This window comes from Arvicola amphibius, chromosome 7 (assembly GCF_903992535.2).
Source record: "Arvicola amphibius chromosome 7, mArvAmp1.2, whole genome shotgun sequence".
Taxonomy (NCBI): Eukaryota; Metazoa; Chordata; class Mammalia; order Rodentia; family Cricetidae; genus Arvicola; species Arvicola amphibius.
The window spans coordinates 46,723,977-46,748,252 of NC_052053.1; the positions used below are offsets into that span (position 1 = coordinate 46,723,977).

Genomic DNA, 24,276 nt, shown 5'->3' on the forward strand with positions numbered 1-24,276 from the left:
GGTTTTTTGTTTTGTTTTGTTTTTTGTTTTGTTTGTTTTTTTTTTTTTTTATTCTTTTAGGGTTTTGTGAGTATAACCAGAAAAAAATCCAAATTGTCCATGGAGTGCAGAGCACATTTGTGTCTTGGTTCTGGGAATAGCACAACTGCTAAAGGGTTTGACATAGCACCTAGCCTATGGGTCTCCCCTCCTGCTTGCAGGCATACCAGGTTTCTTTCTATTTCTGCACTCAGCTCCCTTCCACAAAGCAGCAGGTTTAAGATATCTACCATCAGGGCATCTCTGAAAATTACTTGTGCCAAAAATACAGTATTTGATCATGTTATTTCTTAGCAGTAAAAATAAGGTCAGCCAAAAACTGGGAGTACATATTTGCTTGGGTATAGTGGAGTATTGAAAAGCTAATCTAAATGCTTGCTAATTGGAGACACTTGTTAAAGAGAAATTCAGAATTAAAGTTTAAACAGTGAACTGTATAGCCGTAATTCACTTTGCATACGTAAAAAGCGAGAACACGGGTAAAGAGCCGTCGGCTTCTCCATTTTGTTTTGCTTTTATTTTTGAGACAGTTTCATAGCCTAGTTCAGTTGCCCTCAAACTTTCCGTTTGCCTCAGATTCCCTAATGCTAGAATTAAAGTCATATGCCTCCTGCCTGGTTTGGTTTGCCTGTTGACTCAGCCAAATTTTAATGAGTTCCCTGTCCATTTGGGGATTGGGATTTAATATATGTGTTGACAGTGTTCTCGATATGTGTGATAGTTTTTCGGAAGAAACTGTGACTTGCGGCTTCTTCCCCACTTTCAGCCAAGTTCTAGGAGTTTAAAAGATTCATTCTGATCACCAGAATGTTCTTAGCGCTCTCTCTCTCTCTCTCTCTCTCTCTCTCTCTCTCTCTCTCTCTGTCTCTGTCTCTCTCGATGAAGTAACTTTGGGTAGTAAGTAGGAGTAAGTAGGTAGAGCCAAACACAGGGTGTCAAGTAACCCATGCATTTGCCTGCATTCATGACTAAGCCATGTGGTAAAAAAGAGGTGTGTTCTCTCTTTTGGGTGCCCCAGTGTCCAGAAGCAGAGTATCCCAGTGCTGCTGGAAGGCAGAGATGCCCTTGTGCGGTCCCAGACGGGCTCAGGTCAGTTGCTGCTTACCCTGTCCCTTATTCCAAGACACCTAACCCACGATCATGTGCTAGGAAGGTGTGGTGGTAGAGTCTGTTTTGTCTTGTCTGGGGAGGGTGGCCATGCTTGCTTTTGATGGGAGGCCCAAAGCTGTTACAGCTGAAGGAAGGTGGTGATGCTGCTGTGGTCAGTAGTGATGAGGGAATTTTCATACTTGAGTTCTGCTGCTTCCTCTGTGATTGCTGGCATAGCAGCCAGTATTCTTCACTCTGGATGAAGTGACTGTTTATGGCCTAAAAGCAGTTCTGGCCTGAGCACAGTCGATGTCAGGGATGGACACACCACTTTCTGCCTGGTCAGGTCTTCTGACCCACTTTTGCCTTCTTGACAGCTCAGCCATGTTGAGGAGAAACCCACAGCTTCCTTTAATCTTTCTCTATCATCAGAGGCTGGCTTGGGTTCACATTTGGCACACCATCACCACAGAAGCCATTTAGCTGAGGGAGATCCTCAGAGCAGCCATTTCTTAGCTTCCACAGATGACTTTCAGGCTGAGCTTCTGTCTAATTTGAGAAACATCATTACTTCTTCCCTTGTTGGTGACCTAATGAGCTGAAACGTTAAGGTTTTTTGAAGTTCTAAATTACAAAGCAAAGTTAGGAGTCATGGCAGAGTGCCTCTTAGATGTAGAGCATGCAGTTTACCTTCTCCCAGATTTGGCATTTTTACAGAAAGCAGAGCCTGTTTGCATCCTCACTGATGCCACTCTCTTTTAAAAGGTAAAACTCTTGCCTATTGCATCCCTGTGGTCCAATCTCTTCAAGCACTGACATCAAAAATACAGGTGAGCAGAACATGGTGTTTCTTCTCTGTGGTCTGTTGGGTCCATGCTGCTGCCCAGCTGAACCCTAGTGGTAATACTAGAGTTGAGGTTCTGTCTGCACTTAACATTGTTTTTTCTCTTCCTATCCAACTAAGTGTGAGCGTGCCAAGAGTGGAGTAGAATGAACACATCACAGTCACTACTGTCTATGTGTAGGGCATGTGCTACCATGTGCCAAGTGCTGTTCACATGTTGCTTTCTTGACTCCCCGTCCCCCGCCCATCAAGTTGTGGGGGTTACTTTGATAAAGTGGTGTAAGCAAGTAAAATAAGCAAGGCCACATAGAAGTACCAATGGGCATTGATTTCCACATTGTTACTGTGTGCTTACAAAGAGACAGCTCTGTCATCTGACCTGTGGTTTGTGGTAAAGCTTTGTTGTTAGTTCCCTGCCCTGCTAGGGTCTTTCCCTTTGTCTTACACAGTACCTTGCATTGGACCTCCTACAGAATTACTGTTAGGGAAGTACTCCAACATACTTTGATTGGCCCCTGTCCATATATTTTTATATCCTATGTTGTATATCATATGGAGTTAAATTATAACCCTACAGGTTCCAGTGTGTTTACTTTTGCATGAAGAGAGCTGGGCTTTCTATTAACATGGTTATTTATCAGTACTGACTGGAAATGAGTGCCCGTTAGTGGGTTTAGCAGTTAGGCTGCTACACAGCCAACATTATCTAGATTTTGTTCTTAGTTGTGAAACATGGTTAATGCCTGGACCAGACTAGCTAAAAGTTGGATTGAAAAGTCCAATTGGCTGCTGTAAGCTGTGGGCACAGACTTCATCTTACCGCCCAGACTTCCTCCCAGGCGGCAGTGCCGTGACTTTCACTTCTTTCACTTGAGAGATAGTGATGAGATCCAAAATAGGGTGTTGGATGAGTGCACACTGACAGAGGTCTTCCTTCAGACACATAGAAGTGGACGTGCCTCAGACCTAACTGATGAGAAGGCAGTAGGTTGCTGTTACATTGTAGAATGAATTCTTGGGTAAATTATTGAATCAGTAAATAAGAGAAGAAAAGTGAGGAGCTGTAATAGCCAGCACTTAGCAAACTGTTACTGGCATGGATCTTCCAGAGGCTGAAGTGGGTAGTTGACAGTAAGATGAGAAATGGTATCTGTGGCCTTCAAGGGTCCATACAGGGACTTCTGAACGGATGGGAAAGAATAACAGGAAGCCCCAGCGGCTGCTCTCTAGGCAGTCTTCAGAAGGACGTGGTTCTGTGTAGTTTGTTTTTGTTGTCACTATTGTTGTTACCTAAAATGAATTTAATCTAAAGGAAACAAAACCAATTAATTAAGGATGCTTGGTGAAAATTCCTGCCTCGCAGTCTTTGAGAGTGTTCAGGGCATAAAAGAAAAGTACTGAAGGATTTTCACAGAGCATGACAAAGGAAGCATGGCAGTGACACACATGGGGTCCAGGGTGAACAGAGTTAGTTACAGAACTTGCCCATTTTTAATTTTTTTTGTAAAAGCCTGAGCTTTTAAAATGAATAGGTTAAAATGTGTTTAAAAGTAGAGTTTCTGCATGCTATAACTGCCATTTCACAAATGATAGTTTGTCTGTGGTTCATAGCAAACTAGAATGGCACTAGCTAATTGTGGGCCTTTTCTTTCCTGTCGTTTGAGAGAGTCAGCTAGACTTGAGCTCTTAATCTTCCTGCCTCTGCCTTCCATGTACTGAAGTTGTGAACATGTGTCACCATGTCTTTCTCAGCAATTTTTTAATTAAATATTTTATCTAACATGTTATACATCCATATATTTGGAGCTGGCTCCTCTGTGCCCCCTACTTTTCCCTCCCAACCCCTGCCACCCCCCCAAATCTAATGCTAACTTAGCACTGCCTCTGTGTGCGTGCATGCATGTATGCTGATTTGTTTTTGTCAACTTGACAAATCTAGACCTATCTGGGAAGAGGGAATCTCAGTGGAGGATTGCCTCCATCAGATTAGCCTGGAGGCAAGTCTGTGGGGGCCTTGGCTCGATTAGTAATGACATGGTGGACCCAGCCCACTGTGTGTTGCCATCCCTAGGCAGGTGGTCCTGGGTGATATAAGAAAGCAGGCTGAACAAACCGTGAGGAACAATTGAGTAAACAACATTTCTCTGCCTGGAAGCATCAACTCCTGCCTCCAGGTTCCTCCCTTGACTTCACTTCAGATGGAATGTAAACTAACTAAGCCTACTTGGTTTTGGTTGATGTTTTATCACAGCAGTAGAAAGGAAACTAAGGCAACATATATGAGTGTGGGTCAGAAAATTGTTTTTCTCTTAGGTAGGTAAGGGAAGAATTCTATTTTCTAAGGGTAAATGACTTTCTTCCATTAAGAACTTTATGGAGAGCTGATTCATGTACGGTGAGTGCATAGCTTTGTCCCTAACATACAATCAGAGGATGTAACTTGCTGATGTTTATGGCCAGATCTCACCCTTAAGATTCTAGGCTAATTTTCTGCTAGAGGTGTTTGTTTGTTTTTTCTTTATATCAAGTTGCAGCATTTGACAGTATTTGAGCTGGAGTGAATCTTACAGTTCCAGCCCAGCACTCCTAGATGTTGATTGAGAGCAAGAGATGAGATGACATACACATCTGGCAGGTGGAGTTTCTGTTCAAACCCTGGCCTGAGTGGTGGTTTTATTTTTATTTCAAATGCTTGGACTAAGCCCAGGAGCTGCACATGTTCAGTTTACTCTCTGTATAATTGGGCAGATCCTTTTGTGCCTTTGTTCCCAGGTTATGACAAGACAGAGTGTACTGCTCATGTAAGTGTTGAGACCTAGCATTTGGAGTTGGTCACTAAATATTAGCTGTTAGCATCAATACTGTAATATGGCCATCTCAAACGACGATTAGATCTGCTTTTATATTCAGAAGTATTAAAAACAGGTGTGTGATTGTATATTTGCTCAGGATCAGTAAGACCAAAGATTGAAATGTTCTGTAAAAATGCATGGTGGTGCACTCTTTTTTGGTTTTTCGAGGCAGGGCTTATCTGTATAGCCTGTCCTGGCACTCGCTCTGTAGACCTGGCTGGCCTCGAACTCACAAGAGATACACCTGCCTTGCCTCCCAAGTGCTGGGATTAAAGGTGTGTACCACCATCACCTGGCTGGGTTGTTTGTTTTTTGTTTTTGAGACAGAGTTTCTTTGTGAAACAGTCCTGGCTGACCTGGAACTCACTCTGTAGACCAAGCCAGGTGATGGTAGCACGCACCTTTAATCCCAGCACTTGGGAGGCAGAGGCAGGCAAATCTCTGCGTTTGAGGCCAGAGTCTACAGAGCAAGTTCCAGGACAGCCAGGACTGTTACACAGAGAACCCCTGTTTAAAACAAACAAATAAATAACCAAATAACAAACAAAATGATTTTCCAAACTGAACGTGGTGACGCATGCCTGTACTTCTGGAGGATGGTGTTGAAAAAAACAGCTTGACCTATACAATCAAGACCCTATCTCAAAAAAAAAAAAAAAAAAAAAGAAAAAGAAAAAGAAAGAAAGAAAAACAAGGAAATTTTTATAAGTTCCAATTTGAAGATTTGTATATTTCATTGTATGTGCATGGGTGTTTTTGTCTGCATGTATGTTTGTTCAAAATGCCTGGTCCTGTAGAGTTCAGAAGAGAATATCAGATCCTTAGAACTAGAATCACAGCGATCCACCTCGTGTGGACAAGTGTATGTGTGCAGGTGTGCAGGTGTGTGTGTCTGCATGTCTGCAAGAGCAGCAAGCCTCATAACTGCTGAGCCATCTATCCCCTGTAAGCATCAATTCAGTTTTTCTAGTTCTATTCTGTGTAACCCTTGTAATTCATCATGAAATGATGTGACCTGGAAGCTGTAAGCAGCTAGTCCTGGACCCTGGCCTGTTCCCAGCCAAGTGGCTGGCGTGGAGAGGCATCTTCAGTATCTGCTCTCTCCCAGTTATTTTGGCTTTGTCTCTGATTTTTGAACATCACATCCATCTTGCTTCATGTACTCATGCCCTGTGAGGAATTGATGTTTCTTTCTTCTTGTCTCTGTAGTAACACCTTTTGAAATGTCAGAATCTCCTATCATCACATGGTGGCACATTAATCCTGTTGTACTAGCATGTTTACTGTTCCTCGCTGGGGCTCCAGTGCAGTCTCACAAAGTTGGTATTGAGTATAAACTACTCGGGTTTGAATTCTAAAGCCTCCTCTCCTGAGTAAATGTTTCCAGTGCAAAACATGAAAGCCAAACTCTAATTGGATTTGCTGCTGAGCCCATCCTTCACTCTCACAAGTTGCTCACTCATGCTCTCTGAGCCCTTGGAGAGAGAGGCACCATTGACACAGTACCTTCTTTACATTGTTTTGCGTTTTTATTGTTTAGATACAGTATGTCTAAAAAATTAAGATATTCAAAGAATTCCAAGTATCTATTGGGTGAAAACAAGGCCTCACCTCCAGATTCTCAGGATACCTCCTGAAGCAAAGTGTCTCTTTCAAAGAACAGCCTGTCACATCTGTCAAACAGGATTGCACACTTTCTTTTTGCCTTTTTATGTGGAGTCATTTGTTTCTGTGCACACAGATGTTTATATATGATGTCATTTGCCTTTTTGATACAGGGTGTGGTCCAAGACACCCTCACTCGGTCCTGGAATTGCGGTTCTGTGCTTGTCATGCCTTGGGTGGTTTCTCACTGTGCCACATTGACCTGCCCTGTTTGTTTGCTTGTGTTGCTGCTTTGTGGCAGGGTCTCTTGTATCTCTGATCACTGCTCCTCCTTCTGCCTCCCATTATGTGTCAAAATACTGGGCCATGCCTATATTGGTGAGTGGCATTTATACATTATGTTCAGAAGACAGCAGTTAAAATTCTGGACGTCTGTGAAATGTTCTTCAGCTTCTTTGCACACATGTGTACATATAGGAATTCCCGGAAGTGGGATTTATAGTTTTGTTTTAATAGGTAATGCCAAAGTTGATCTGTTAGGGGCTTTTACCAGTGTGTGCCCACTAGCAGTATGGTGTTTGGTTGGCCGTGCCCAGTCGGCTGTCAGCTGCTTTACAAGTCTTTCTGTATTTGATTCTACTCCAGCCCCAGTTGCTCTTAGGACTTCTCTGTGTCAGTGCTACTGTGACTGCACGGCTTCCGGTTACTGCCCAGAGATTGGGGGGAGAGTATGTGCACAGCTTCCAGTTACTGCGTGGAGGTCAGGTGGGGTGGTGGTGGCGTACAGCGTCCAGTTACAGCATGGGGGATGTGCTCCCACAGTATCATAGTGGCGTCTGCACTTTTAAAGATACTTGGAATTGTCTGTGTGCAGCTCTGCTACCCACATTCCACATTTGTTAGGGCTTCGTTATAGTCATTAACTCATTCAGGGAGCAGTCACTATGATATTGAATCTTCACTAAGGAGAGGGTACATTTTTCCTTTAAAAAAATGGCCTTCACATGTGTTTTAATTGTTCTTCATATAGATTCTAATTTTTTGCTTTTTGTTTTTTGTTTTGTTTTAGTTTTGGTTTTTTGAGACAGGGTTTCTGTGTTTCTGGAACTACTTTGAAGACCAGGCTGGCCTCAAACTCAGAGATCTGCAAGCCTCTGCCTCCAGAGTGCTGGGATTAAAGGCATGTACCTCTTCCACCTGGCCACATTTTCTTATTTTTTATATTGGAAGGCCATTGAAATTTGGTTGGTTTTCCTTTATTTTTTATTTATTTTTTTTCATTTGAGATAGGGTCGTGATATGTGATCCTGGAGGGCTTGGCATTCCCTCTCTCTCGCTGCGCTGCTCTGGCATCTTGAATACTGTAAGTGAACGTAGAGGTATGCTGCTGCACCGACCTGCTTCTTGTTGGTTCTGGAGACAGAATTTTGCTGTGGAGCCCTGGCTGTCCTGGATGGAACTCACTATAGTGACCAGACTGGCTTCAAACTCACAGAGATCCACCTGCCTTTGCCTCCCAAGTGCTGAATTTAATTTAATGGTGTGTGCCACCATGCCTCACTTTGCTTTTGTTTTTTGTTTTTGTTTTTTCAAGACAAGGTTTCTCTTTGTAGCTTTGGAGCATGTCCTGGAACTAGCTCTTGTAGACCAGGTTGGCCTTGAACTTACAGAGATCTACCTGCCTCTGCCTCCCAAGTGTTAGGATTAAAAGCATGCACCAGCACTGCCCAGCTTGGCTTTTTTTTTAAGTGTATATTTTATCTGCATACATGCTTGTGTATCACGTGTGTGCATTGTCTATAGAGGCCAGAAGAGAGTCTTGGATCCCCTGGAACTAGAGTTACAGACAGTTGTGAACCATTATGTAGGTGCTGTGGGAACTGAGTCCTGCTCCTCTGGAAGAGCAGCCAATGCTCTTAACCACTGAGTTATCTCTCCAGCTCCCACTGGCTACTGATTTTTATATTTTGCAATCAGCTACTTGACTCAGATGCCTTATTGATTCTGTTATAGTTTCCCCCATCTAAGATAAAATGACATCATCTCTTGTGATTATAATTTTGTTTTCCATTTTCCAGTTCTATACACATTTCTTCCTCCTATTTGGTTGGATGGGGCAGCACTGTTGGCACAGTAGTCTGTCACTGTAGGTGTAGTGGGTATTTTTGTCTCCTTTTCTTTCATAGAAATGTTTCTGATGTTTTTAGTTGGCCACCCATAAATTTCATCTGTCTCAGTCTGACATTCATTGGTCCTCCTCATGGAATTAATCTCTCTCTCTCTCTCTCTCTCTCTCTCTCTCTCTCTCTCTCTCTCTCTCTCTCTCTCCCCCCCCCTCCTTCCTTTGAGGAAGGATCTCATAAAGCTCAAGCTGGCATCAAACTAAAAACTCAACTCTCCTACCTCAGCCTGTACCTGACACTCTCATTGACATTTTTTTCTATCAACAGCGCAGTGATGGCCCCTATGCTTTGGTCCTAGTGCCTACCAGAGAGGTAAGCAACTTGCTTGTAGGGTGAGGTTTGTGTATGCACTTGTGAGGGCCTGTTGACTTGAAGTGCTTTCTCCACTTCCCTACTAAACAAGCCGCTGCGCATGCTTGCTTTCCTTCCATTTCTTTCTGGGAACCATTGTGCTGATTTCTGTTGAGGAGGGAGGTTTACGTGCTATTTGAAAATAATGATCTAGGTATAAGAAAACATTTCTTCATTGTCAAAAAAATGTAATGATACTTAAATTAATGACCCTTCGAAAGGAATTTAAAGAATTGCATTTTTTGTTTGCTTTTTGAGACAGGCTTTTTCTGTGTAGCCTTGGTTGTTCTGGAACTTACTCTTTAGACCAGTCTGACCTCGAACTCACAGAGATCTGCCTGTCTCTCCAGTGCTGGGATTAAAGGTGTGGTCCACCACTGCTTGGGGAAGAATTGCATTTTTAAACTTTAAATATAAGAAAATAACTGAAAACATTTGGGTATAAAACTCAACTTTTTTATTTAATAAAGCTACTGTTAATTCTTTTTTCTTTATGAGCATTAAGTAGAAATCACCTCAGTCAGAGCTGCAAGATGTGTTCACAGGGGCAACTTCAGAAGACTCCATTGAAAACTCACAGGAGAAAGAAATTTCCAGACAGCTTTCCCTCCCTATCTAGATTTTTTTTTAATTTTATATTTTTAGTGTTTTGTCTGTGAACCACATGTGTGCAGAGCCCACAAGGCCAGAAGAGTGTGTCAGATCCCTGGAACTGAAGTTAGAGATGATTTTAAGCCTCTATGTGAGTGCTGGGAACTGAACCTGGGTCCTCTGCAAGAGCAGCCAGTTCTCTTATCCGTTGAGCCCTCTCTCCAGTCCCCTGGTCAGCCTTTCATCCAGCCTGCTCCGTCTGTCTCTGTTCTGTCCCAGGAAGGAGCAGGCACAGGGAGATGTTTCTAGTAGCACACCTGTTGCTTCCCTAGACCACCACCCACACTAGACATGTGGAGCAACACAGAACCTAGGATGAAATTCTGTAGGGGCTATTTTGATGGTGTTTAAATGATTGTCACCTACATTAATTTCCCTTGGCCTATTCATTGGGTTCACTGGTTTTGTTTTGTAAATGTAGAAGTGACCACCTCTATTTTCAAATGGCCTGCTGTATAGGACATGGCCATGTTCCCTGAGTGCTGGTCAGGCCACTGTTGTCCTATACTTGAACTTTTCTGTGTGACATGTTGGGAATTTGAGCCAGCAGAGGGAGCACAAAACACTATTTTTTGTATGTCTAAGAAATATATGTGACGTCTTCACTCTCATTCCCTAAACTGACAGATTCCAAAGCCTGTTTAAGAAGAGAGTATTTCCAGGATGGATTTTCTGTGGAGGATTACTTGTCCTAAGCCTTGAGGTGTAGAATTGCATCAGTTGTAAATTGATCAGTTTAGATCGTCTTTTCTTAAAAAGTGTGAAAAGGAAGCAAGGGCCCTGCTCACTGTCTCCAACTTTTAACATTACAGCTGGCTCTGCAAAGCTTCGACACTGTCCAGAAGCTGCTCAGGGTAAGATAAGCCGTGAGGCTGTGTTGTCTTCCTTTCTGACATTGTGAGAAGAGCCTTGTGGCACAGTCTGAACAGTCTAAGTTGTCAGAACGTGAGAAAGTCTACTGACTCATATCGTCAATGTGTTTCTGGCTTCCCTAAGGGCAGTTTCTAGGTTTATCTGTACAGCCTTGGCTGTCCTGAAACTGACTTTATCGACCAGGCTGTCCTTGAACTCAGAGATTCAACTGCCTCTGCCTACTGAGTGCTGGGGCTTAAAGTGTGCACCACAACCGCCCATCTAATAACTTTTGCTAGTAGTTGCTACAAGTTAAGTGTTATTTTTTGGCTCACTTTACTTGAAATGACCCAGCCCAGGGAAAGCAGCAAAAATCTGTAAGAGCGTTCAGGAGAAAGAAGACAGCAGAGCCAAGGTTCAGCTCCCACAAAAACTGACCAAGAGTCTATTTTTCCTTTCTGTGATCTAATAGTGAGTGGGGAGTGTATTGCTTATATTTTTATCCCCCACCCCACCTGCACAACAGTGAAATATATTTTCTATTTGGACACCATTAGAAATAGTGGGGGTGAGGGGAGCAGCACTTGGACTATTTCACAAGCTCACGTTTGTCCTGACAGTACTTCTGGTCTAGTGCTGCAGTTAATAACCCCAGGTACCTCGGTGCCACCAGGCTGCATCTGCACAGAAACTCCTCACACACTACAAAGTCCAAGTGCTCCCTGCTGCACACGGGCTTATGCTAGGAATTTAGGATCAGCTCTGCTTCTCAGGAAGGGGCTTTATGTTGATTGTGATGTGGTATTTTCATGTAGCCTTTCACCTGGATTGTCCCTGGAGTGTTGATGGGCGGAGAGAAGAGGAAATCGGAAAAAGCTAGGTAGGAGGAAGTGGGTTTCTTTATTCCCCTTGGAGTTTTTCTTATTCAATAACTCTTGGTTCTTTAGCATGCAAGAGAGCCTCCTGTGCTACTGTGGCCCCTGGTCCCCACATGCAGAGACAGGCAAGGTCAGCACTCACCCCTAGACAGTGCTTTTTATCACAGATTCCCTTCTGATATAGTTAGTGACGGTGCTATGACCTGCTTAACCCATCCACTGAGTGTTCCACAGGCCCCTTGTTTGATATGAACCCCTACATGTGACTCCCTTTGGTACATATTGAGAGTTTGGCTTTGCTCCTTAGATTTATATAAACAAGATAGCTAGACCTTGTTGCCTGCATCTATAATCCCAGTACTTAGGAGAATGAGGCAGGAGATCAGGAGTTTCATGACTAGCCTCAGCTACATACTAGGCTTAGGACTAGTCTGAGCTACATGAGATTCTGTCTTTAAAATCAATAGCAACAACAAACAGGATGATAATTTCCTTAATACTTAGGAAGATCTTAGTGCATTGTTTCCTGACTCTGCATTGGAGCTTGCAGTAGATGTCATTAGAAAATTGTTAGATGGGTAATGGCACTTTAGCAGTTACACCAGTTCTTTGAATCGTCTGTAACTTGAGAGTGAACATAAAGCTTGACACTTAAAAACATTGATCAGGTTAGATTCAGTTATAAACAACAACAATAGGATGCAGGGTGCAGCCTCTCCATCTTTTTGTGTCCTTGTGGAGGCTTCTACTTGCAAGGTTACCTCATAGCCTTGGATTGTTGCCAGAGCTTCAGCCATTACACTTTAGAAGTGACAAAAATTGTCATAGATCTCTGTCCAAAGGTGCCACATGTGATTGAACATTCTTTATACTTTATTCCATAGCCAAAGCATAGGCATGTTGCCATACTTGACTGAAAACGAGAAAATCTAGCCAAGTACGATTTGTGTTCTGTCGTCTGCTAAAGAATAATGAGATTATGGTTGTTTGGGGAAGAGGAGGAAAGTTAATAATTTTTTTTAAAGGATGTGCTAGGGAAAGTTTGGAGGGGAGAGGAAATGAAAAATAGGGGGTAGGTTTGACTAAGAGGCAGAGGCAGGCAGATCTCTGAGTTTGAGGCCAGCTTGGTCTACAGAGTGAACTCTGGGACAGCCAGAGCTACACAGAGAAACCCTGTCTTAAAAACAAAACAAAACAAAAATTGATCCTTTAAAAAGAAAAGAAGCCGGGCGGTGGTGGCACATACTTTTAATACTAGCACTTGGGAGGCAGAGGCAGGCGGATCTCTGTAAGTTCGAGGCCAGCCTGGTCTGCAAAGGCTAGTTCCAGGACAGGTTCCAAACCTACAGAGAAACCCTGTCTAAAAAAAAAAAAAAAAAAAAAAAATAGAGAAGGAGAAAGAAGAAAAGGAACAGCTAGATGCCTACCTATCCAGGATGTTCTAGAAAGATCTGTGAGTCAGATAAAAAACACTGGATCAAATGCTTAAAAATTCTTTCAAAGTAAAGTTAGTGTGATTCAGTATAACTAAATCACACTTCTGTACACAGAAGAATGAAATCTTACCTTTTTGTTGTTTTCGCTTGAGGCTTCAGCATTTGTGCTGGACACAGAATGACTGTCTCCTTACCTGTTGTATTTTTGTTGCTACACTGTTTGACCTATTTTCTTTTATGATACATTATTTAAACAGACTCCGCAAAGGCATAAATATCCTTATCTCAACTCCTGGGCGCCTGGTGGATCATATAAAATCCACAAAGAACATTCACTTTAGCCGAATACGGTGGCTGGTTGTGGATGAAGCAGACAGGTGAGCCTGGTCTAGGAAGCAGGGAAGGTGGGAGAAAGGGACTGTTTGTCCTGCCATCTTGGGGACAATTCTGTAACCTAGTAGTGTCAGGTTTTCTCTTTACCTGGATTAAAGTTCTTCTCTTAACTTTCAGGATCTTGGATTTGGGTTTTGAGAAGGACATCACAGTGATTCTGAATGCTGTAAATGCTGAGTGTCAGAAACGGCAGAATGTCTTGTTGTCAGCGACACTCACAGAAGGTGAGTTGAGAAGGAATTGTGGGCTGATGGCAGTGGGTGCCCCTCTTAGGGGGAAAGGGCAGCCTTCTCTGTCCTGCTTGCCCAGCACCTGAGGTCTGGGGGAGTGAAGTGGCTGCTGGTGGACACACCTGGGCGCACGGGAGACAGCTTGGCCACCGTTTGGTTTTGCTGATGGTGGGTCAGAGGCAGGTCCCACCATGCAGGCGATGCTCTCTCCTCGGCACTAGTTTTAGTGTGAGCACCCTCCTTTTTCATTAAGAGTCCATATTCTCTAGCTCCTTCTGACTCCTCTTCCCAAGCAAGACATTCTTGGCTGTTTTACAGATGGGAAAGTGAGCTTAGGAAACAGAGCTGCTTCACCAGTTTCATCCTGCGTAAGGAGTTACTGTGTAGATGTGACCAGTGCCATGTGTGATTTAATTGATCTTGTAGGCCCCAATATGATACCTATGAGTTAGTTGTCATCTGCCTGACTTTGAAAATATTACTAAGAAACATTAGTCTTTAGAGATAATCTCTAGAAAAGGGATTATTGATCAAATAATATTTCTTTATCAAAAAATACTGCTTTAGCCAGGTGGTGGTGGCACACACCTTTAATCCCAGCACTCAATAGGCAGAGGCAGGTGGGTCTCTGTGAGTTCAAGGCTAGCCTGATCTATAAGAGCTAGTTCCAGGACAGGCTCCAAAGCTACAGAGAAACCCTGTCTTCCAAAAACAAAAACAATTTTTTTTTTTTTTTTGCTTTATGCCCTCACTCTTTTGGGTAATGGTAGACATTAATTCAGTAAAGTCCCTAGCAAGACCTACAGCCAAGAAGTCTATGAAACTATTTTAATCTAAGGTTTTGTAGAGAACTTTTGGTAAAGTGAGGTACAGATATCTGATGAGGGCTAGAAAATGCTGGGTTTCCTGAAAAACCCAGGTGGGTACTCTGGGAATGCATATGTAATCATCCTGTTTTGTCCTTTTTACTGTATCCAAGGGGTAACACGGCTAGCTGATATCAGTTTGCACAATCCAGTCAGTATCTCTGTCCTGGACAAAATTTGGGACCAGCCCAACCCTAAGGAAGATATTAGTACCCAGCTGGACAGCTTTGCCATACCAGAGAGTCTTGACCAGCATGTGGTGTTGGTTCCCAGTAAGCTGCGCCTTGTCTGCCTTGCAGCCTTCATCCTGCAGAAATGCAAGGTAGGACTGTGACTTAGATCTGGCCAGGTTTGGGAAAGTAGCACATATTTCATTTGTGCTGGGTAAACATAGCAGTGAGGTAAGGCCCCAAAACAAGAAAGGAAGGGGCAATTAACTTTGTTCTGAGTTAGTGCATGCATGCGTGTTGATTATGAATTCCAAAACAGTGGTGAAGAACCCGAGTTAAGGGCAGTGAGGGTCATAGCATTAAATCTGAATATACCTTTTTGGGGGCTAGCAGGGGAATGTCATAGATGATAGAGGTGTGCAGGAGCCAGGCATTTCTTGTAGACTCTTAGACCTGGTGTATTTGCTTACCAGATTCATAGAGTGACTCTGGGATTTGAAATGATAGCTTTAGAAGCTGCTGCACCCTGGGACTGTGGCCCGGAGTTACTGGTTGGTGACAGGCCCAAAGTATAAAGTACATTTGTTTTTCTTTTTGAGGTTGAGGCTCTTGTCATTTTCCTTTCTGTTGCCTTTGTGGAATGGAAATTTTTTAATAATTAAAGGTTGTGTCACTGTGTTTCCAAGTCAGGGCTGGCATGTACATGTACCTTAGAGATGTGCTCGTTTTAGGGGCATCTATGCTTACGGCCATGTACTTACTTTCCCCATCTGTTTGTGTAGTTTGAGAAGGATCAGAAGATGATTGTCTTTTTCTCAAGTTGTGAGCTGGTGGAGTTCCACTACAGCCTCTTCCTTCACACCCTGTCTTGCCGCTCAGGGGCCCCCACTTCAGAGCAGCTACCATCTGCTTCCTGGCCACTGAAATTCCTTCGGCTGCACGGCAACATGGAGCAGGAGGTGAGCCCACTTTTTCCCACCCCACCTTCCATGAGCCTGGTAGATAGAGAGCCTGGTGCACTTGTGTCCTTTTAGGCGCTCCTGGGCCAGTACAATAATAGCCCAAAATGGAGGAGCTGCTGGTAGATGCTGGTGAGGGAGCCTATTGTTCCTTAGGCTCCTGCTCTGGAGCTCTCTTCCACCTGAGAGAGCTCACAGCCCGCTTGGCCTGCGTCTACCTCAGCCAGCTGTTACTGCAACTGAGTAGCACTAAGTAGCTGGCACCAGGGAAGGCTTTTGCCTTTTTAGTACCCAGTGTGTAATTAGGGCTTGATGTCTTCAAATTAAGAGCATTAATGGAGCTAAATTGTGGATCCCATATGGTACTGCTGAGCGCGGCGGCTGTCATTGTCAACAAGACACAGCGCTGCACTCTGTGAGCACTTTGGGCTGGGAGAGGGTACTGCACACCAAAAGGCTTTGGTCTCCTTCCCTGCAGAGTGAGCTTCCTGAAGAAGAGTACCCTTCCCTGCTTTTAGATGATCTGTATAAGCCTCACTCCTAGGCTCTTAACAAGGCCGTCCTTTGGGAATTGGGTGGTCTGTAGGTTTGAAGTAAGAACCATCTTGTGATGAGGTTTTGGGCGTCTTAGAAAATTAGAAAGCTGCAAGTCAGGATAGCATGGACGAGTGCATGTTGAGAGCTAAAGGGATGGTAGTGGTCTGAGGTGATTGGAAATAGTCCCTTCCCTCATGGCTTTGTTCTGTGGCTTTAACAATTAAGGAAATGGAGCCCAGATAAGTGACCTTCCTGAAGGTCACTCATAGATACGACTTCTTTGCCACTAGATTTATAGAAGTCACAGAATAGTCTCGCCTTTGTTAGTTTCCTATTATACTTTCGGCTCTTCAGTTGGTTGAGTCAATCGGTTTTGTTCTTGAGGACCATGTGTGGTCTTGGGTTTTGTTTTAAACTTGGTTTTTAATTCTCTGGGCACTTGCCAGTCCCAGAGTCATTCTGCAGGGGTGTGGGGGAGGTGCTGAGTAACTTATATGGACCTCAAGGGGTTTCAGTAGATCAGAAAAGAGCCTCTAGGTAAATGAGCTCAGACTGTCCATTTCATGGGTGATATGGTAGTCCTACATGGTGTTCCTTCTGGGAAAGACTGCTTGTGTTCTGGCTCTGACTTTGTCAGTTACTAACTCTCTGTCTGTCTCCAGTTCTCCAGTGTCTCGAGATAGTGGTGTTTTCTTCATAGGGTTGGCCTACCATCTAGTTCATGCAGATGAACTTGGTATGTAGTGAGAGCTCAGCAGTCATTATCTGCTGATGGTCTTAATTTTATCTTTCTCAGGGATAGTTCAAGGTTCCTCGCAACTTGATAATTGTTAGTATTCAGTCTACGCAGACTCCCCATAAGCTAAAAAGAAGGCAGGAGGTAGTATCCCTGCCTTTTGTCCTCTGTCTATCAAAGTTAAGTATCTTTTTCTAGACTAATTCAAAGAATCCCAGTTCCATTTTCCTGGTGTGTTATAAGGTACGGCCCCAATACCTGGGAATGGTCTCCCTAGATGACTAGAGACGTCACCATTTGGAGATGTGTCGTAGTGGTGATGAAAGCCCAAGAGTTTGGTAGGCTTTCCTCTTCTCCAGTATGTGAGTGCATCATATCTAGTCTCTGAAACAGCTGTAAATGTTACAGAGACCATGCAGCACATGTCTGTCCCATCCAGCTTGGACCCTGCTATATCCTTTTCTCCTCTAATCCTACAGGCAAGTTCCTTAACCTCTCCTACTTACATTGAGACTTGAAAAGTCCCTGGTGCTATGTCCCTTGATGGCGCCCTGAGCCAGGTGTGCCCTGGGGTTATAGCCATGGGATAGAGTGCATGTCCACAGATGACCAAAATTGTTCACCATATTGCAGTGGGGCTGTGCCAGTGCCCACAGGGAGACATCCTCTCAGCATTGTTAGTAACTTTTCTATTTTATCTGTTGCTGGCACGTCTAGCCAGATCTCAGGTGTCTGCTGCTCTGCGACTTAGAGGCACACTTGGTGTGCATTCTTCAGTTCCTGCTGAAGCCTCAGGATTCACACACCTTTGTCCCCACGATCTCTTTTTTAAAAATTAGCTAAGGGATCTACTGATGAGTATAGAAACTTATTTTAGAGAGGCTCACCTGGTAACAAAACACTGGTCATGGAATAATGTTGCAAATGATTGCAGGCGGATCTCTGTGAGTTCGAGACCAGCCTGGTCTACAAGAGCTAGTACCAGGCCAGGCTCCAAAGCCACAGAGAAACCCTGTCTCAAAAAAAAAAAAAAAAAAAAAAAAAAGCAAATGATTGGCTAAATCCTATTTTACCTCATGAGATATTTTAGTCTTTGGATTTTTTTATTGGCTGAGATGCTTACGTTCGATTGGTGCATGATTAAAGCATATTACAGTATAGTGAGGCACCATGTTTGTAAACCACAATTTGGCTTTGTTGGGCATAGAAAGGGAAGTATTGAGGTATTACTAGTGCTGATGGCATGCTTTAGTGCAGGCTAATTTTATTTTTTCTTTAATATGAATACAGATTTTCTACAATTAAAATGTATAATTTTAGCTTAGTGTTATTATCAGTATTTTTGTTCTTTTGAGACAGTGTCTCCCTCTGTAGCCCAGACTTGCCTAGTATTCAGTTCAATCCCAAACTAGCTTTGAAGTCAGAGATGTCCTCCTGCCTTAACTTCGTAAGTACTGGGATTACAAATAAGAGTCAACCCTGACTTAGTAATTTCATAAATTGTGAGTGAGTGTTGTTCATATAAATGTATGTGTTCTTGTGCAGGCCAGAGGTCACCTTGGGTGTGGTTCCTCAGGAGTCTTTTGTCTTTTGATTAGGGTCTTTCATTGGAACCTAGGGCTCACCAGTTAGACTATACTGTCTGGTCAGCAAATTCCAGGTATTTGTCTGCCTGTCTACCTCAGTAGCGTTGGGGTTGCAAGTGGCTTTGGACATGGATATCAGGGGCCAAACCCAGGTCCTCCTGCATGTAAAGGAGTACTACTGAGCTATTTCTCAAGCCCAGTTTTTATAAATTTTAATTTTAGAAGGTTGCCTCTAAGAAAATTGATATTACTTTATTCCTCTAGAACACAGCTTCTTAAACTGCATGTATGAGGCTGTGAAAATACAGCAACACTAAACTCAAACTTCACTGCAGCATTGGTTTTGAACATGCTGTGTGTGCACTGTGTAGATGCTACACAATACAAATGAAAGCTGCCCAAAACCCTCAACTCAGATTGCTGTGTGGAATTGCAGTGCTTATGCTGTGCATACAAAATCTTACTCTCATATAGAAACAGTGGTTTCAGTTATGGAAAACAAAGCCTTGTAATATTTTCCTATCTTTATTTTTTAGCATGTAAGTACCAAACTAATACATCTTTAAATTGTGTTTTGTTAAAATGTTTGATTTTAGAAATTGATATTTAAAGCCGGGTGGTGACGGCACACGCCTTTAATCCCAGCACTCAGGGAGGCAGAGGCAGGCAGATCTCTGAGTTCAAGGCCAGCCTGGTCTACAGAGTGAGTTCCAGTACAACCAGAGATATATAGAGAAACCCTGTCTCGAGAAACAGAGAGAGGGGGGGGGGGGGCTTAAGTTGTTGGCTTGGGTTTTATAGAAAATTATTAAATGAATTTTGGCTTGAGATAATTTTCAGCAATTTCATGTGTGTAGGTGTGTGGCTATGTGTGAGGGTGAGGGGCTGTTCCTCAGAAACCCTCTACCAGGTCTCTGCTGGGGTGCCCAGGTATCTACCTATCTCCCCTTCCTTGACAAGTGTGTGCCGCAATACCCAGCTTTTGTTGAGGTTCATGGTGTGGTTTCTGGGGAACTGAACTCAGGTCCTCGGATTTGTAGGCAAGAAAGAAAGCACTTCTGAAGTAAGGCTGAGCATGTGTTTGTCATTTTGTACTATGGGTTTCTGCAGCTGATATTCTCAACTCTGAAAAACAGCTGCTGATGCTTTTTGTTCTGTAATCAGGTACTCAGCCAAGATGGAATTCTTAGCATATAAGCAAGCACTTCCAGCTCATTAGTGCTCAGATTTGTTTTAGTCTTGAATAAATGAAGTTGCATGCCTAGCAAAGAATAGGGTATGGGGGGAGGCTGTTTGTTTGTTTGGTTTTTTTGATTTGGTTTAGTTTGGTTCTTTTGAAATATGGTCACACTTTTTTTTAGGTACACATTCAGTTCCAAAGCTGCTTGGAACTCTGGTAGCTTGACAAGGCTAGCCTCAGGCTGGTAGTGCCATACCTCCCTCTTTCTTCTAAGTGTTGGGATTATGTGTATTTTCTACCACGCCTGGCTGAAGAGTTTGTTTTTTAAATTAATTTTTTTTCGGCTAAGCGTAGTGGGGTACACCTTTACTGCCAACACTCCTGAGACAAAGGCAGGTCTGGTCTACAGAGTGAGTTCCAGGATAGCTAGGGCTACATAAGTGAGATCCTGCCTTTAAATAAATCAATAAATATTTGTTTGGTACACTAGCAATAAATGTTTGATTTGTGTACCTAATTTATTCACCTGGGGTTGCATAATTCTAGATAAAAATTGGACTTGATTGGGGAAAGTTTTAAACTCTGCACTAATTTTTCTCTAAGAATATTTTGAATGGGGACCTTTGCTGGTGCTGGTATTTATAAATGAATGGTACTTAAGGCAGTGCCCCATTAATGCTGACAAGGCTCTACTGTTTTACCTGGTCTCAGGTTCAGTCATAAAATGCCTCTCATGAGATGTGAAAAAGCCCCTTCCTCTTTGCTGCTGAGCCTCTCTGTGCCAGGGGAAAAAAAATAGAACAAAGGAAATTGGAGAATTTATATGAATTTAAACCCCCCTGTTGAGCGTTTATCTCAAAGAGTTTGTCCGGCTTTTCCTATTCCTGTAGGAAAGAACTTCCGTATTTCACGAGTTCTCACATTCCAGAACGGGAATCCTGCTCTGCACGGTAAGTGTCACTCTTCTGTGTCAATCCTGTGACAACAGTAGCTGTGCTTATTTTGTTGATGTTTTGTTGCTGTTATTTGAGATAGGGTCTTACTATGTTGTCCTGGCTGGCCTCGCAGAGATCTTCCTGCCTCTGCCCCTGAGTCCTAGGATTAAAGGTGTGCACTACCATGCCCAAAGATGGCTATAACTTTTGATCCCTTGACAGTTTGTCCTGTGTCCAACCCCCTGAAAACTGGCATACCTGGGCCCTAATGGTGGAGCTGGTTTCTCTGCACCTCTGGATTGCTACCTGGCTGTGCTACATGGTATGGGCTGCCACTGTTGAGAAGACTTGGCAATTTGCTCACTAATAGTGGCAGCTGTTAGTCTGAAAAGGTGTGAATTTATCAACCAAAAACTTGTAAATTACAGCTATTGGGAGTAGTTGGAGCTGAGAAAGTCTTCGCACAACAAGGTGCCTATGCTTGCTTACCTTCTTAAAGAAAAGTCAAAGTGCCTAGCAGGGTCTGTCTGCTCGTGGCTGAGACTATCATTGTTCTAAGAGCTTTAGCCCAGTTCATTTGCCTCAGTCTGCAGTCCTGTCTTGTGGCCTCCAGCACATATCTCACCTTTCTTACTGTGCATCGCTAATGCTGTTTTGAGATTAAAAACTCATGCCTTCCTTGTTCCCTACCTCTTTAGGGATTCACTTTTTCTTAGCTGTTTGTTACTCCCTCCCAAGATTAAAATACTTTTTCTTCCTCTGCCACTTGAGTGACATAACTTACAAATGGCTATTGGAAAAACTCCCGTATATACAATAAGAAAACTGCACTGTGAACTTAGTAAATCTTGCAGGCCCGTGCTAAGTGAAAACAGTGACATTTAGCTATCTGAATGCCTCATTTACTGCAGTTACTTTTTAAGGAACTTCTATTCCATGTTAAATTCAAAAGTAATAGAGTCTTTTTCTTTCAGTATGCAGTTTGCAGGTAAGGTCAGCTTTGCGGGTAGGGCATATTTTCCCATCTACTATAAGGCCTACCCAAAACCTCACGCCAGTGCCATCATTTTCCCGTGGACATGGCAGAGTGCTCCTGCATACATTGTCAGACCTACATATGTTGTTTAATTTCTCTTAAATGGCTTGCCTCCCAGGGAAACCTGTGTCAGAGCAAATAACCTTTCTCTTTATGTCAGATGCTCATGCTTATCTAAAAGCATCTTCAAATGTCTGAAGCGAGGAGTGAATCCAGATATGGTACTTAGAATCCAGAAATGGACTGGGGCCCTTCTGCCTGCAGGAATGTTCTGAAGCTCTCACCACACTTCTTTGTTCACTGTCCAGGCCCATCTTGCAGTTCTCTGACGGTGTCATTCTGACCTCTGGCCTGGGGCCTTTGTGCTTTTCTTTCTGCCTGGAACAGACTAACAGGCTCCTTTGCACTAGGCTCTCTGATGTTCACATCTGTTACAGGTGCAGGATCATAAACTCTGTGAAGACAGGGCTGTTTGTTCACAGTTCCGTCCCAGTGACAACACAACAGGAGCGTAGTAGGCACGTGGTGTTTATGCAGGAGCTGGGTAAGCAGATAGCCTCAAAGACTGGTGGGCCTAGCCTGTTTTTAGACAAACAGGTGCAGTTTAATGTACTTGCTTATTTCAGAATAAGTTCTGAAAGGTGAACTTAAACATTTTCTCTGTTGAAACATAATAGGAACTTTTGTGATGGAATGAGAGTTAGGAGCCTTGGAAAATCTTGAGGCCTCGTAAATGTAAAAGATATGCTGTACAGATCTGGGGAGCTGTAAGTCTTTAAAAGAAAAAGTCCAGGTACCAGGAATGAAGCTCAGTGTTTTAGAGGCTCTACATGAAAGAAAAGGTCATACTTTTTGAAAGTAAATCTTCCTGGGGTCAAAAGCACATACGCACTTCCTGTTCTCTCTGGCTATTGGCTGCAGGCAGTTGATGTCAGCTAGCTTTGTCTCAGAGCCTTTAGCTCCTGCCCACCATGAGTGAAACAAATCCTTGTCCACATCTAATTACCTGAACATTTTGTTCGTAGTGGTTGGATTGTCTTTGTTGGTTCCAGCATGCGTACTGCATTCTCAACTTCTCTCAGTTCTGCAAAGACTGGGTGAGGCTTCCTGGGTAAGCCATGACGCGACTAAAGTTCCATGGTGGTAGGTGGTGCATCCCCCTGTGTTCCTGCTGTTGCTTTTGTATTTGTTTGCTTTCTCTCAGCACTGTGTCTGTGAGACATAGTGTATGTGAGCCACACGGGCATAGATGATGCTTGGGCTGGGGAAATAATGTCACTCTGCCTTCTTATAAGCAGCCTGTTGCTTGCCAGGCTATCTGAATATTCCAGGAGCCTCCATGGTGTTAATGAGGAATGAGGGCCATGTCAGAATGAGGCAGGTCGAAAACTGGTTTCTCTTGATAAAAGGAATTGTGTTAATTGTTGTGTGGGTCTTTTTATACCGCCTTTTACTTTTTTTATAGTAATTTATTATTTTTTTATATTCACTGGTGTTTTGCCTGCATCTATGTCTGTGTGACAGTGTCAGAAGCCCTGGAGCTAGAGTTATAAACAGGCATGAGCTGCATGTGGGTGCTAGGAATGAACCCAGGCCCTCTAGAAGAGTAGCCAGTGCTCTTAACTGCTGAGCCACCTCTCCAGCTCTAAGATCCTTTTAATAAGGCCAGAGAAGACTAGATGGATGTCTTTATGAAGATAAGGAAGCTTTAGCATAACTACATTGTGTTCTTCACTGTTTGCAAGTTTCTCTACTCCATTTTTTCTCCCTTCTAGTAGTTACAGGTATGTAGGCTGTGTGTTCGCCTTAATTTTACTTGTCCTACAAGCTAGAACCTTTGTAATTCCATGCAGCTGTCCCAGGACCAGATACATAAATGGCTCTTGGAGACTGGCTGTTTGGTAGAGGAGGGCTGTGATGAGGGCATGAGTGGGCTGAACTAAAGGAGAGTTGGGACAGAAGCATTCTGTGTGCAAGAGAAGTCTTAACTGAAGAGGAATGGACTGGGTGTGATGGTACACAGCTCCCTGTAATCGCAGAATTGGAGAAGTAGAAGCAGGAAGACCCAAACCTCGGCCTCAAAACATCCTGTCTCAAGTAAAACATCAGCGAGGCAAGGAGTAAGGATGAGAAAGGATACTGAGACTTAGCAGCCTGTCTTCTGAACAGAATTGAGAAATTAAAGGAATTGGGCTCAGGACTTTGGTTTATCTACAGAGTATTTTTTCTAAAAGCTGGTTCTTTGTTATAACTTGCCCAGAGCCATGGCAGGGAGTACTGTCTTTAGATCCATGGAGGAAAATGCCACTGAGTGCCCACAAAATGAAATTTCAGAGTCCACTCTGGTTTTAAGGTCAGCACCAGGACTTTTCCTGGTGTGTTTGCTCTCCTTGGTTGTCCCTGGGCAAATGGAATGGAGTGTTGTGCTCAGAAAGGAGAGGCCTCTGATGCCTGAGTTGTTGGCTAAGCACACCTAGGATGGATAGACTATGGGTATCCACCAGGTAGGTTTCCTACCTAAGAGCTTCATGCGAGTCCCCTGTGCTGCCCCTCCACTGGCTTATTGCTTTTGTTTTGTTTTCTCTGATTGAAACACACTGTTGTTTGCAGTTCTTAATTTCCTCTCCTCCTGGGAAATTTACTGTGCCAGCGGCCAGGAGACAAAGAAGCAAGGACTGTACGTGTCCCCAGACTGGGTTCAGTGCCCTGCATGAATGTGACTCTTACACTTCTGGTTGTGCTTTTCAGGGGAAGTTTATCCTTAACACTTAGTTTCTGCACTGCTAATGGAAGGATCATTTGGAGATTGTTTGCTGTTTACTCAGTCACGCTAACTCATGTTGCCAGTTTTTTGGCGGCTCCAGCCAA

General features: G+C 43.4%; 1 protein-coding gene across 2 annotated transcripts in view; it reads left to right on the plus strand.

Annotated features, from left to right (window-relative positions):
• The window catches only part of Ddx31 (DEAD-box helicase 31), a 69,968-nt gene that overhangs the window by 5,994 nt on the left and 39,698 nt on the right, over positions 1–24,276 (plus strand). For both annotated transcript variants that reach the window (XM_038336663.1, XM_042055439.1), the window contains exons 5-14: positions 1,058–1,128; positions 1,894–1,958; positions 8,880–8,924; positions 10,427–10,468; positions 11,282–11,346; positions 13,038–13,157; positions 13,291–13,397; positions 14,383–14,591; positions 15,222–15,398; positions 20,328–20,387. In XM_038336663.1, the coding sequence (XP_038192591.1) occupies positions 1,058–1,128; positions 1,894–1,958; positions 8,880–8,924; positions 10,427–10,468; positions 11,282–11,346; positions 13,038–13,157; positions 13,291–13,397; positions 14,383–14,591; positions 15,222–15,398; positions 20,328–20,387 (961 nt within the window). The remainder of the gene's footprint in view (positions 1–1,057; positions 1,129–1,893; positions 1,959–8,879; positions 8,925–10,426; positions 10,469–11,281; positions 11,347–13,037; positions 13,158–13,290; positions 13,398–14,382; positions 14,592–15,221; positions 15,399–20,327; positions 20,388–24,276) is intronic.